This window comes from Mya arenaria, chromosome 1 (genome assembly GCF_026914265.1).
Source record: "Mya arenaria isolate MELC-2E11 chromosome 1, ASM2691426v1".
Lineage (NCBI taxonomy): Eukaryota > Metazoa > Mollusca > Bivalvia > Myida > Myidae > Mya > Mya arenaria.
In genome coordinates, this window is record NC_069122.1 from 21,074,579 (window position 1) to 21,090,349 (window position 15,771).

General features: G+C 35.0%; 1 protein-coding gene across 1 annotated transcript in view; it reads right to left on the reverse strand.

Annotated features, from left to right (window-relative positions):
• LOC128234140 (PAN2-PAN3 deadenylation complex catalytic subunit PAN2-like) overlaps window positions 1-15,771 on the reverse strand; it is a 41,792-nt gene that overhangs the window by 17,806 nt on the left and 8,215 nt on the right. The window contains exons 6-19 of the mRNA XM_052948182.1: window positions 15,282-15,359; window positions 13,169-13,287; window positions 12,432-12,576; window positions 10,218-10,356; window positions 9,108-9,184; window positions 8,465-8,592; window positions 7,819-7,988; window positions 6,882-7,042; window positions 5,732-5,860; window positions 4,502-4,651; window positions 2,813-3,189; window positions 2,409-2,548; window positions 1,711-1,823; window positions 860-958 (exon numbers count right to left, since the gene is read on the reverse strand). Of these exons, the coding sequence (XP_052804142.1) occupies window positions 860-958; window positions 1,711-1,823; window positions 2,409-2,548; window positions 2,813-3,189; window positions 4,502-4,651; window positions 5,732-5,860; window positions 6,882-7,042; window positions 7,819-7,988; window positions 8,465-8,592; window positions 9,108-9,184; window positions 10,218-10,356; window positions 12,432-12,576; window positions 13,169-13,287; window positions 15,282-15,359 (2,025 nt within the window). The remainder of the gene's footprint in view (window positions 1-859; window positions 959-1,710; window positions 1,824-2,408; window positions 2,549-2,812; window positions 3,190-4,501; window positions 4,652-5,731; window positions 5,861-6,881; window positions 7,043-7,818; window positions 7,989-8,464; window positions 8,593-9,107; window positions 9,185-10,217; window positions 10,357-12,431; window positions 12,577-13,168; window positions 13,288-15,281; window positions 15,360-15,771) is intronic.

The following is a 15,771-nucleotide window of genomic DNA, read 5'->3' on the forward strand; positions in this document are numbered from 1 at the left end:
TTAATCCATCCATCTCACTAGTTAAAGTACAATATGGGTTTTTTATAATTTGCAGAGATTTATCAGTACAATAAAAATTCTTTTAAAAATTATAGCCTTCTCTCATTTTCAAAGCAAACATCTGCGTGCTCAGGTCTTGGACACATTTAACACAATGTCATTTATGAAATGATGTTCGAGTTCCTTTTTAACAGAAAAAATGAAATATAGCTGTTTGTAATCTTACACTGAAACATTTATCTTCTATATATATCCAATGTAAGTAGTGGTTAATGAGCATTCCTTAAAGGGACTATACACCAGATCGGCACCAAAAGAAGTTTTTTTCTGTAACAAATTATTTAATAAAATGTTTTACTCTTTGATATAATTTTTTTTTTTCAAAAATGTTAAAAAAAAAATCGAGTCGGACACCAAGTTTGAAACGGTGTTGCCAAAATTGCAGTCCTGTGTTGTATCCACTGTGCTACGAAGACTTTCCCTAAATCGTTGGAATATTTAAGCTATATACCTAACTCACGTAATATCACATGATAACATCGACTAGCCAATCACGCATAAGAATGAATTCTACTAGGTATACATACCTAGTAATCTTTTTTAATGGAAAAATAAGAAAAAAAGGTGAAAAATAAATTAATTGTAAACTATGTGTACTTCAGTTAGTTAGTTTCAATGCATTGTACACATCAATACCAAGTTTATCTCAGTTTTCATCAATTTTTTTTTTCGCTATTTCATTATATGGTAAATAGCCCCTTTAAATTATAATTAACAAAATATAACTGAAGACAGGTGAACATTAACAAATTGTACAATTTAAAGGTCACCTCAGAAAAATGAAAACATATCAGTTTACCATAAGTTGGACTTTCCAGAACTCCAGATCCCTCGGGTTTTCCAGTTGACAGTTGATGGCCAACACATCGGGGAGAGATAGGACTTCCTTGCTTTGTTGCTAGAGAGATATATACATGATTGAATCAATGAAAAAACATAAATTGGACTTTCCGGAATACCAAATCTCGTGGGGTTTTTAGCCCACAGATAATGGCCAACACATCTGGGCGAGATAGGACTTCTTTGCTTTTTGCTGGAGAGAAATAAGTTATATAGATGATTGAATGTATTACAATAAACACAAGTTGATTGTTCCCGTCAGAAATGCTACATGGGATTGCAACAGTTTGCTTCAAATAAAGACTTAAAACAAAGATAACTTTTCATTTTAAATGAAACGAAGGGCAGTCTATGCTGCTTAAAGAGCCCCGTCTTAGTTTTATAACTGGAGGTGAATTAGGTGATAAGTTTCCTCAAACACTTTGACAAACCTGTTTCAAAATAATGTTTTGACAGTGCTCCATCAGGCGGCTGTTTTTTGAAGAGGTTTGTCAAAGTGTTTTAGGAAACTAAACTCTCAGCCAAACTCTGGTAAAACTAAAGGCAGGCTTTCTAAGCCACGTAGACTGCCCAATGTTTCCTTTAAAATGGTGAAGAAATAGTAAAGTTATCATGGTTCTAAGTCTTCAGTCAAAGCAAATTGTTGCTTTTATGACGAAATGTATCACATGGTATGCACACACTGTTATTTACATCTCTTAAGTTCATAAAAACGTATGATTATATTACATGAGACAAAACTTTAACCAATTTTGTATACATTACAGAAAACATGTAAACCATGAGCATAAAGAATGATGTCTAACTTACATGTTGCTGATACTTGGCACAAATGTTGCACCAGGCCTGCGTGTTCTGTTCCAGGGTCAGACTGTGCTCCAGTAGCTGGGCGAAGCTTACTTGTACGGGCCCCTTGCTGACACCTGAAACAAGTGACATTGGGCCGATTGTTCAGAACTTAAAGTTAATGCTAACAACGTTGTTAAAGTTCTAGTTGTTAACTTTCAAATCTTCACTGCTCATGAAGTTTGATGTATACACTTGTGATCTGAAGCATTTCAAAGAAACTTTGAGAAAGCTGTTTCATATATTATACTTGTTTTGTTTAAATATAAAAACACATCATTATCATTTGAATGTTAACAACAATCTTGTGAGCACATTGTTAACTTTAACAAAGTTCTAAACAATCAACCCAGTACTGTGAGGACATCTGAGATACAAGAACACTGGAAAACAAATTATCTGGTAGGATAGGCATAATACTGAAAGTTTTAGTACATTGTAATTAAAGCAATTGCAATCTGTAAATTTGCTCCTCATTACCACTGAATACCGACGTAAAATTACCTATTTTTTAATTTTTAAGGCCCAAAACTGGTTGATATATTGTTTTGGGTTATTTGTTTACATTTTCTGTACATAAAACCCTTTCCCATGATACCAGTATAGTATGGGTTCACAAGACATCCGACATTCACACATGTTTATCCGAAACAGTCCCCTACCCTGTGGAAAGCAGTCTGGATAGCTGAGATTGACCAATGTGGTAGTCACTTGCTTTTTGTTCTCCAGCCCACAACGACATCGTAGGTATGTGACAGAGTCCAGGCCAAATATCTCTGTGATAACCGATCCATCCTCCTTCCTTGAAAACAACAACAATCAATACATGAACATTGCATTTTATGAATAACTGATGAGTTTGAGTTTGAGTGACCACAAAAGTTTAAATCATTAGAATGAAATATCATATTATACAAACTTCACATTAAAATTACTTATAACGTATTTCTTCCTCAATTTGTAATATTTTCATTCATAAGTTTGCATTGTAATTTTGCAAGTGTAAAATAAAAGTATTGAGATTCATTGAAGGATAATCTTGAACAAAATATAAATGAAATTATACTTCTCTTTATCATCCTGATTGGCTCCTTCCTCTTTTGGGGCTGTTTCAGTCACCTCCTCCTTTACTTCTTCAGTTGGCTGTTCCGTTGAACTCCATGGTACTTCAGATTCAGCCACAGCAGCTGGTTTTTTGGCTTCTTTATCCTCTTTCTTTTCTTTCTTGCCTTTCTTTTTCTTCTTTTTAGATTTAGAAGATTTAGCCTCTTCCTTCTTTACCTCTTTTTCCTTTTCAGCCTTGTCTTCTGCTGTTTTTTCAGTGTCGTCTGCTACTTGAGAAGTTACCTCCCCTGATGCCTCAACAGCTTGTTCCTCCTTTTCCAGCTCTACAATTGCTTCTTCCTCCTTCTTTTCTTCTCCAACTTGTTTATTGGATGTTTCCTGATATACATTATAATGGATATAGTAACTAGTTCATGCACATGCACATAGATAGATGATGGAAGATCATACAAAATTATTGCAAAATCATACCCAGATTTTTTTATCTCTGAAAATATATCTATTTTTTAACAATCAACTTCATCATAGAATTGAAAAGCTTCAGAGAGGCATGCATGATATACAGTAAAACTGCGATCGCTCAAGGTCGCTGGGGACCGAGCCTTAACCTCGAGGGAACCGATGTTTCGAACGACCCAATTTTCAATTCTCGAGTCTGTTATGAATATCCTTCAGTGTATGTTTAGTTTGAAGTCATCTGTTTACTAAGACATCGATTATGTGTTGCGTTGTGGAAATCGCTCATATGTTCAAAGGCTGTCATATTCCATATATATACTAAATATAAAATGTAAAAGAAATATCAATATATGAATAAATAGAATTTTTTATTTTTACAAAGTGTCATATTGCAAAGCAAAGTGACAAGAAGGAATTCTTTTCCGAGATTCCTATGTTGGATCGATATGGTAGTGCTTATTGATATTTTTATTACTCATTTACAATTCTCACAACTTCTCGTCATTAACTTCGTAAAATTATCATCTCAAATGCTCATATCAACTAATATCGGTCATGCGTTATCAGTGATAAACGGTTTTTCACACCTTATCAAATTGCCTTTCAACTGTCATTGCAATTTTTACAACTTGCGAAAATTTTAACAAAGTGTGAAATTATGACCTCGAGGGAGCCATAAGGTTTTGTGCACGATTTGTGTACTTGGGACCGAGGATATTGCTCGACTGCTCGACATAATTAGGTTTCGAGGCAGCGTGGGTATATTTAATATGAAAATAGATGGAAAAAAGTTCGGGACCAAGCTCCACCCTCGAGGGAACGCCGGTTCTCGAGCGACCGCTTGCTCGAGGGAACGCAGTTTCACTGTACACTTGTAGAGAACAAGCATAACTTCATGTCACCCATAATCACTGTAAGTATGGTACAAAAGATACAAACTTTTGCAGAAACAGTTACAGTCCATTTCCAGTTAGAAACCAGTTCTTGGCAATGATTTAGAAACAAGACATGACATGATTTCTGTATACAATTTAGCAAAGTTAACACTCCAATCAATGATTATAATAATGCCACCAAAACTGTATTTATGGTTAAACCTGGTTCTGATGTTAAGTTTGAAAGATGACCAGAAAGTGCCTGTCAAGACTCCATAAGCAAAAGACAGACACATATCATACAACACTTCCTTACCAAATCATTTTATAAGAAAAATAGACAGTATTTCACTTACAGCGTGAATCTGCTGATGCATGAAACGCTGCCAACTCTGAATGAGGCGCCCAAGGTTGACACGCCCAAGGTTTTCTTCATTCTCAGCAAGGACCAGGCCCAGTGCAGCTGCTTCAGGCAGGGTGCGGAAAGCTCGCAAGAAATTGCTAGCCTGAAGTTGGATAGTAAAATTATGTACAGTTAACATGAGCACGTTTTTTCTCAATCACTGCAAGGACAGGCCCTGGGCAGTTGAATGCATGCAGATAGTCACTGGCCAGAGACTTTGTGGAAGAAATAGTGCTTAGTTTATAAATACACATGCACTTATTCTAAGCTAGATAATTCACATTGTAAAGACAGCTGCAGATTGTCAGGAGTGCTGCTTAAGTTTGTTCCCCAGGTGAAAGTCAGGAAGGACATAAACAGTATGGATTTCAAATCATTCAAAAATCCTATTTGATCATTAAACCTTATCAGAAAGGCCATTCTTATCAATCATCAATTTTATAATCGAACAAATTGAATGATGAATAATCTATTAAATAGCATTTCCTTCCATTTAAAATCATTTAGTTTCCATGATGAAAATGAGATCCTTTCAGCTTATATGGAGACAAATTTGAAACTCGACAGGAAGCACCAGCATAGAATCTTGTGCGAGTCTTTAACACTGTAACTCCATAGCATTAAAAAGACTCATTAACTTAAGTGAGTAGTTAAAGTGACACTCGTATATAAAATCAATTTTATCATGTATAACAAACATAAATTTTGAGAGATAAACATTTAACTACTTACTAAATAATGCATGTCTGGGAAAAAAATCATTACTGATAACAAGATTGCAACTGCGTATTTCATTGCTGAAAACGCACAAATATTAAATGACTGGTGGGTCCTAAAAGATTTACAGTGATCAACTATGGTTTCATTAGGTAGTAATACCGTGTTTTCTGCAACTTTCTTCCATATTAAACAAGTTGTATCCTATATAAGAACCAGTGTTTTCCATATCTATTCATCCTTTTCATTAAATAAAATCAATTGTTTTAATTGTGGTCTTCTTATTTGGGAGTAAGAGTGCAATTTTCACTGACTAGTGTGTTCTTTCTGTTTATCCAGAAAGTAGAAGAGAATTCTCACAAATAGCTCACAAAAGGGACATAACTCCCGCACACACAGCGGATTGAACAGACAAACTCCATAACAGAACTTGTGTAAATATTTGGTCAAGTAAAAGAAAGGTTACCTGACAAGTTTGTCCCTTCTGTTTGTCCAGCATGTGGAAGAGGAATCCCAGCTCACATGAGAGACAAAACTCCCGCTCACAGAGGTGATTTAACAGACGTACCCGTAGTGGCTCAATAAAGTAGAAATTCTGGAAGGAAATAGAATAAGCATGACATTTCAAGCACTTCAAAAACTCAAACTGGTTTGTTTATTGTAGTGACAGAGACATTATTATGCACATATCAATGAATGCACCTTTTCAAGTTAGACACCACCAAGGAGAGATTTTTAAAATTGCATACTTTTTAAAGTGAACCAGAGATGTTTGTCAATCATTATGCCCCCCTTGAGCGCCATGTTTCAAGAAATATTAGGACAACTGAATAAAATATGCATGGACCTAAATGCCAGTTGATTTGACCTGATGACCTTAAAATCAAGAGAGGTCATCTTCTGGTAACGCCAAACCTTCAAGTCAAGTTTGAGGGCTGTATGTGCAGGTATTGTCCAGTTTTCACTCAGATAAGATTTTAGCAGTCAAGGTCTAAAAATATAAACCTTTTGACCCCAAATCAACAGAGGTCATTTATTGGTTACATCTAACCTCCATGTTAAGTTTGAAGATCATAGGTCTATGCATTGTCTAGTTATCACTCAGACAAGTTTTTCACATTCAAGGTCACTGTGACCTTAACCTTTCATCTGATGTCCTCAAAATTTATAGGGGTCATCTAATGGTCACGCCCAACCTCCAAGCCAAGTTTTACTACTATAGGTTCAGGCATTGTCAGGTTACCCCTCGCCAACCTTTCCGACCTACCAATCAACAGACATACTGACTGACGGACATATGCAAAGTACTATACCTCCTCTCTTTGAAGAGGGGCATACAAATATATCCCTGGAAAGAATAGGACATAAAACGTACATCAATAAACTCTTGAAAATAAGACAATCAATTGCAATAGTCTAATCTCAAAGGTGTGTCCAGTTACCCCAAACAAAAGAGAGGCATATACTTATTGGCATGAATGCAACTGCATTTTCAGAATTGGAATATTATCAATAAAAAGGAAAGCAGTGTCTTACCAAGAACCACTAAAACAAACATATAAAATGTAAATGTACTTAAAATATTAAAAGTCTTTCCTGAGATTGCTTCTCCCTACCTGAAGCATACTGTTACAATAGACGTTAGGTATGTGAATCTCAAGGCCGGCAAAATGTGTCTTGTTGTAGTGGCGAAAATCAAAATCTTCAAGACCAAGCTTCGAATACTTGAGGTCCACCTTACGATACTTCTTGGGTACGGACATGAATGGGTCGTCAGCTGAAACATTAAACAATTATATGTCAACATATTTGAGCCAATGTTTGGAATACTTGCGATATACCTTACAGCACTATCAGCCAAAACTAAAAGATTCAAATTTACAGCAACATTGTCGATAATTTCTATTAAATCTTTAAATAAACTCTGCCTAACATTATATCCACAATGTCAAATTTGTCATCGTCATATATTCAGATCATAATCTGCATGTTTCACTGTTTCAAACATTCATTACCTATTACTGCCATTCTGTATATCAATTCAAATGTGGCTGTATATATTGAATCTTTTAGCTTTGGCTCAAATATGTAGCTGATTCATTTCAACATTTTAATCTTTAATATTTCTTTCTTTCTTTTTAAATATTTGAAGCTCCAAATATTAAAAAAAGAGAAGAAATATTAAAGATTAAAATGTTGAAATGAACTTCCATGAAAACTCTGGCAAGAACTCTTCATAAATATTGGTTGAGCTCTAGATATTCCATAAGCTTTCCAATGGAAGACTCCAGCTCACTGCTGACACTTCACTCAACCAATGGGAGACTTCAAATCACTGCTGACACTTCCCTCAACCAATGGGAAACTCCAATTCACTGGTGACACTTCTCTCAACCAATGGGAGACTTCAAATCACTGCTGACACTTACCTCGACCAATTGGAGACTCCAGCTCACTGCTGACACTTCTCTAAACCAATGGGAGACTCCAATTTACTGCTGACACTTACTTCCCTTGACCAATAGGAGACACTGATTCACTGCTGACACTTACCTCGACCAATGGGAGACTCCGGTATATTCGACTTCCCCTTCTTGCCACCCTCGTTAGCTTTGAGGTAGGGCATCTGGTTGCGTCTCTCCTTGGCAGGATTTGGGGCATAACCCACGTTATGGTACACTTTCATGGAGCGTAGGATCTCTGAATCTATCGGCTTCGGTTTTCTGTAATAGGATAAGATATTTACTTCTAAATATGAATATAAAACAGAAAAGGATATGTTAATTTTATTCCAGAGAACATATATGAATAAAAAATGATACATGTATTTTCCATTGCAAATTTCTAACCTGACCTTCTCATGATTTTACATACAGTGCACTCAGCTCAGTACATGAATGGTTTTAGCTTCAGATTTATGGTAGGGTGTTCCACCCTGTCATCATCGTGGTTAAGACTGTCAAATATTTTTTCATTAAAAAATTAAATAACATTATCAATACATAAACATTTAACATATTTGACAGCTGAAACCTTAGTTCAATTAAACACAGTTCCTAACATTTTTCTGTCAAAATCATAATATTCAAGCCCTTCAAAGCCTGCTAATATGTGCCCTTTTCCCACCTAGCACCCTGTCCCTTTTTTACAGCACTTGTGATTTTTAAAACCTGGCTAAAACTCTACAACATGTGCATACCTGTACACCTTCTCACAGAGATAGTCCGGCCAATCAGATAACAGTTTTCCAATCCCTGGGTAGCTCATGGGTACCATGGCATAGGGAGTACTGAAGTCATGAATGTGGATGTTCTGGCTAGGCTCTACCTGTTGTGCAAAAAAAGAAAGAAATGTATTTCAACATATATTTAGTACTATAAATCCCTTGTGACATCTACATCATCACCCCATACAAATTGTCACAAATTACTTTTTAGTGCCTACCTGCTTCCCACAATGGGGCATAACCTTTGCCATTTTCACGATCCAATAAAATTCATAAGTCAAAGCAAACATGGTGAAAACAGATTTCGACACTTTTTCACTGCGTCTGATCTATGGTGTTAAGTTTTTTTACCCAATTTTTCCTGTATTTTTGCCAGCATTCCATCTATTCTAGCGTCTTATACACCTTGTTATATACAGGAACATTTGGCATTCATTTAGCTCTTATCTGATTAGGGGAAACTTGAAAAATATTGAAATTGTTTTGCCGTTTTCCAAATTAAGGGCAATCATTTAAGTTTTGCATGACAACAATGCATAAGCTTTCACAACATGTTAACATTGTTCTTAGATAAAAGGCAAGTTGTTAATCATTGACTTCTGGCAGTTAGACTTACTGGGTCGGCCAGGTCTGTTTCCTCATGGAAAGTGTTGAACGTCACATTCTCGTCAGTGGCAAACATGTGCAGAAACCCTGGAACATCGAGTACATGATTATATTCTGTCACCCTGGAATATTGAGTACATTGTGATTTAACACTTCTTACATAAATGACGCATCGCCATTGGTCCAGGACTAGTCACGCGGTGAACAGATATTTTCCATATTGGGTCATCAAATATATATAGTACCAAAATGGCGTCTATTTTCCAATTCCGATAAATAAATTAAACATTTAAACATGTAAACAGGTTGTCGACGCGATATATATGTTACAGGGTTAGTAGATGGCCCAATATGGGATATACGGGGCGCAGGAAACCATATTCCAGTTCGAGCTCTCACCTGATATGGTTTCCTTTGCCCCGTATATCCCATATAGGGTCACCTACTAGTATTTGTGTTTAAATGTTTCAGAAGTGAAGCTGCAACTGCATTAAGTGCTGCCTCACAGACGATTTTGCATTTGTTGTTTTATGGCAAACATTTAGACAAACATCAAAGAAATGTGGTAAATCAAATTGTTTATATTATCAAAATATGTAAACAACGAATAGACCAAGACTCCCATTGCACATGACAAAAATCGTCTGACCTCATAATAACCTTTATATTGAAATACTTTAACATGTGAAAGGTGACAAGCAGGACTATCAGTCTTAGAGAAACTATTAACAAAGCAAACAATATGACATCAGAGGTTCTTGTTATTGAAAATAGAAGTAAAATGACCATGTTTTAATGTCATTGTTATGTTAAACATGTAGGTCTATTTCAATTGTTATGTTTTACACATTTGTCTATATCAATTGTTACGTTTTACACATTTGTCTATATCAATTGTTATGTTTTACACATTTGTCTATATCAATTGTTATGTTTTACACGTTTGTCTATAACAATTGTTATGTTTTACACGTTTGTCTATAACAATTGTTATGTTTTACATGTTTGTCCAGAACAATCAGACATTGACCATCAGACTCATTTCTCTTTTCACGTTACATGTGTTAACATTTTCATAAGTAACTGGTACACATATAAGTAAATGTCAACAAACACCCACCTCCACTGTCCCCGAATGCCAGAGCCTGGCAGGTAGAGGCCACATCAAAACTCATGATGATGGAGTTATGACACGCCACTTGGTAAGGCATGGACAGGGACGGTGTTCCCATTGCCTCTATCACTTGGAACTGCCCGATCTGTACAAGGGAAACAGGAGGATGTTCTTTAGGAATGGTTCATTTAGTTTTAACTTTTTAATTTTATAGTAATTGTGACAGGTTATTACAGTATTACATTAATCACTCTTATTGGCCTGATGTTATGCAAGAGAGTAGTATTGTGTTATGGGAGAAACCAGAGAGCCCGGAGGAAACTGAATTATCTGGCTTGATGACCACAAAACAATCTCTTATGCGCCCAATGCAGGGAATCTAGCCAGGGATGCCTTGGTGAGAAGCAAATGTGCTAATAATGACTTTGTTATCGTATGCCACTTAATATTGAGCAGATAATAACAATGTGCCCTATGACCTCAATTACTTGAAATTATTCAACCTTTAAGGTAGATATGGGGTAGCATCAACGGAGAAGTTATGATTATGGGCGCACATCAAAAATCATGATAAAAGTGTTATAAGATGTGAATTGGTATGTCACTGACAATGATGATATGCCCCCAAAGCCTCAATTACTTTGAATTTTCACACCTGTAACAGGGATTTGGAGTAAAATTAGGGAAAGGTTTAAGTAGCGGCCACATAGAAAATCCTGATAATAGAGTTATATGGATGAGATGCAATTTGGAATGGCATGGATCATCATGATGTGCCCATAAGCCTTTCGAGCTTGGAGCTGTCCTGTCTGCAGATAAACCCTTCTTTGTGTTATCAAGCCTAACCCCAATAATTATTATGGCCAGAGTGATTCCCAGAATGTATAATAGTAGTGGTGAGACTTAGTATGCATACATGTATCTTTGCCAAATAAGCTATGTATTTAAAGCTGGTGAATGAAGATGGAATTTATTTATCCACTGTTTACAAATAACAGATATATTTTTTCTACCAAACTAAAGATATAACTTGAGCTATCACAAAAGTGATTAACACCACCCAGATGCTGTCTGGAGACAGGAACTGTTAAATGTCAAACTTTTGAATAAACAACATAAGCATGTGCCTTATAAAACTGATTTACATTCTGCCATTGATATGCCAGTCTTATTTACATTTAAAATTTACATTTTACTGACCGTTCCAAGGCGGTACCTAAGAATTCTTGATAAACATACCAATTATTTTTATATATATATATTGTATTTATGCACTGTGCTGTTTGTAGAGTTTTGTGCTGTTCTATGTTTCTTGTTTGTGATTTTGTGTTCTATGTCTTTGGCATTTGCCCATTGCCACTAAACCGGGTTTATGTTTAAACTTTTTGCTACCGAGCATGTTTCTGTAGCTTTTTGCATAAATATTATGATTTTTCAGACCAGTTTTTTACAAGTAAAGGGCCACAACTATTGTTATACTGAGTGAAATGTCAAACACATCTTAGCATGCTGACCAACATTCCTATTATGTTTCATGAGTATAGGTGAAACAAATATGGAGCAATATGTGTACATTTTCAGAACATGTGTTTACTTAGTCAATGGCCGTAACATTTTTAGACTGCGCAAATTGTCACAGAAAATGCGGATGCCCATTTTCCCACACTGACCAACATTTCTAGAAAGTCTCATGTCAGTAGGTGCAAAACTTTTGGTAAGATGCAGCAAAATATTTCTCAGACCCTTTGTCAAGAACCATAACTCTGTTATACTGAGAAAAATGTCACAGAAACTGTTGGTGTACTAAGTTTGATGTCAGTAGGTGCCGACCTTGAGGAGCAACACAAAATAATTTTCAGATAATTTTAAGACCATATGAAGTGTTACCAAAATAGCAGGTGCACAATTTCCTATGCTGAGCGACATTCCTATAAAGTTTCATGACAGTAAGTGGAATACAGTTGGAGCTTTGCGACATATGATTTTTCAATGATGGGACATGACTTGTAGGGATTTAATGGGACATATGCACCTACCAAATAGCCCCCAGATCTGGATGTATTATTATGCTGTTATAGGGGCAAAGTTTTATGTACTGGTATTAACAGATTTTAATTTACAAACAAAATGGGATTTTGTAATTATTAAGTAAATTAGGTTTTGACAACAATTTAACCTAACTCAAAATAGGATTACCTCTCATAAAAGCTGTTTACCTACCTGGGAAACTACAGCAAGACGACTGGAATATGTCGGTACAAATCGGAGAAATGTGGGGTCTATAATCAGCTGCATAGGAGACATGGCACGCATCATGCGAATATCGTACATCTTCAGAAATCGGTCAGCTGTCAGATTACCTAGTCTAAAAGGGAGTTTGAAGATCATGTAAAAAGCCTTTAAATTGTCTGTCTTCACATAACAGAGCTTTGTGTGAGACATGATTGTCTCTCCAAGGGTCTTCTATGTAAAGCTGCAAGTTGAAAATGTTATCTATACAAATATTAAACATTTGCAACAAGATTTTAAGTACCTATAATTAATAGTTTATTCTTAATCGTGTCAAATAAATAAAAAGAATCACTCGACAGATTTATTATAAACATCATGTTACTATCCTTATCTTCAGTTTAATTCTTATTTATTTATTTTTCAAACAAAAAAGCACTGTTCTGGTACTTCTACTACAGTTTTAAAAACAGTGTTTAATGCAAAAGAAATCATTATAGATTTACAGTATTGATATGCATAATCATATAAGTATATATACAAGTTACAAGGATTTTTACAATTTTAAAAAACATAATTTCAAAATATTGACATGCATAATCAATATATCTGATTTCTGTTCACCTCTTTGAGTATCCACAAGATAAGAGGATGTTTTTAAAAACAATTTTAAATATGTCATTTCAAAATATTAAAATGCAAAATCAATAAATCTGATCTCTGTTCACCTGTTGGAGTATCCACAAGTTACGAGGAAGTTTCCATGGATGTCAAAGTCTGAGAGAGTCCCAGAATGGGCATCAAACACATGTTCTACCTTCAATGTGGACGGGTCATAAAGGCTCACCTGCAAATAACAAGGGTCATAACATTCATCATTATGCTCTACTGCAAATAACAATCATGGTTAAATTTGCTTTACTGCAAATAACAAGGGTCATAAAGGGTAACCTGAAAAAAACAAGGGTCATAAAGTGTCACCTAAAAAACAAGGGTCATAAAGTGTCACCTAAAAAACAAGCTTAATCAAGGGTCATCTGCAAATAACAAGGGCCATAAAGGGTCACATGGAAACAGCAAGGGTCATAAAGACTCTACTTCAAATAACTATGATCATCTGCAAATAACAGGGGCAATAAGGGTCACCTGCAAATCACAAGGGTCAAAATAGGTCACGTGCAAATATCACATGTCATATAAAGCTAAGCTGTCTCTCCTGTAGGTTACACCCCACCATTGTTATTCCCTATATAATTCAATGTAAAATTATAATTTTCAGACAACATTTAAAGGCATTTCGAGCGAATGCAGGCTATGATAACCACATATATTCTTAAAGTACAAGCTTTAAATTACCTTTTAAGCCAATAAAAAAGGGGGGTCAAGTTATTCCTAAGAAAAATCACTCCACTTGAAAAACAAACTCTAAAAATTGCACCGTCCGCCATGACAGATCTTCCAAAATGACCTTTCAACTATAGGGCAGCGGTTTATGCTTTAATCTCTACTCTAAATGATAAATCAAGCAAGAATAGATACTTAAGGTATAAAAGTTTCAGGAATAATGATAGTTTTGATTTACAGTGTATTGAGCATGTGAAAACATGTCTATCAATCATAAGAACATTTTTTTTTTATTGAGAATTTTCCACACAACGGAAGTACATATGACGTAATGGTGACGTCATTCCTGTATAAAGAAAATTGGCCAGGGCCTATTCAAAGGGTTCTTTCACTGACGAAAGGAAAATTTCCACAAATTCAAATACTGTTTATTCTATATCATATGAAAAATAAAAGTAATATTATTGGTTTGCCAAATAAACATAAATATATATTTTGTTATAATTGAATAAATCGAATAAGAAGAAAATTACTTTCCCTTGTTCATAAGCATGAATTATTCATGTGCATGTGATTTAAAATGCATTCAGCTTTGAGAACTGATACATTCACATCAATTCAATTGATTGGTAAATTTTTAAGAAAATGTTAATAGTGAAAGTGTGCTATATGACATGTATGTAAGTTTATCATATGCATTTTGTACATATCTATCATGATTGTATGATATATGTTTGCTATTGTGTTTGTGTATTGACCGTGGGCCTTTTGTAAAACAAATTTTTAACTTAAGATTTATAAGTGTGTTCACATGTCTACAAAGAACATAACAACAGAATACACAATAAATAATATTTTTTACGGATTACCAATGCATCAAGCACAATTATTGCAGTAAAATGTTGTTTATATTAGTTTCATAATGGTATTTTAAGCGAGTCTGTTTTTTTATTCTCTTTACGCTTTTGAAGACATTTTTGTTGGTACAACTGGATTTGTCACGTATTCATGAATCATATAAATTGATCTGTTTTCAATACATAATTTTTAAGGAGTTCACAGGAGAGAAGTTTAAGATGGTTGTGTTATTCCAGATGACAAATGGACGAAGGTTTCTGGAGTAAAAAGAGGTCTTTATATCAGTTTTGCCTCGGCAAGTTGACAACTTCTGTAAGTGCCATTGAAAAAATCAAGCCTGATGTTACCTGGACATACTCTTCTTATGATGGTATTCAATGCAGTTAATTGGTTTCCTCAAGACTATAAACATTCCAAAATTAAAGTTTAGAAATGTATTTTTTGTTGTTGTTTTTTATAAGAGGCTTTAGAATGGTATTCAAGAAATCACCTTATTCTTCTTGATTTCAGTCACAGTATATATGTTATAGTAATTAAACAAACTAAAAAAATGTCCATGCTTGGCATAGACTACTTTTTCAGATTATCTCCCTTTTTTCTTCATGAAAATTTTGAGAATTACAGAAATTTGTTACTCACGTTACCACCAGTGTCTCCAGCACAGATGAATTTTGGCGTCTGTCTCAAAATGGCCACACCCGGATCCTTGACATCGATCTGAGGAAAAACAGTGAACAGTGGTGATTGGACAAAGACTTCTGAAGTTATTGAGCAGACAAGCCAATTCTAGGTTATTTCTATAATAATTAATTAAAGGGTGATAACTCTCAAGTGACAAGAGCGGTTTTTCAAACTTGTCCTATGATATAATAGATTATGCAAATACACATTCTGCTCATATTTGGTGATGATTGGACAAAGGCTTCTATTGTTATTAAGGGACAAAATACTGGAGTTGCTTATTTAGTATGTTTCCAGCATGATGTAGTTTACTGTTCAGAAATACATATCAGATGTCTCAGCAGATCAGGAAGATATTGTGAAAAAAAATCAAAAAAAGGGTCTAAAATTTACTCTCCATCTAGTACATACAAATTATTGTCTGTAACCAAGCACTAGCTGCATGCTG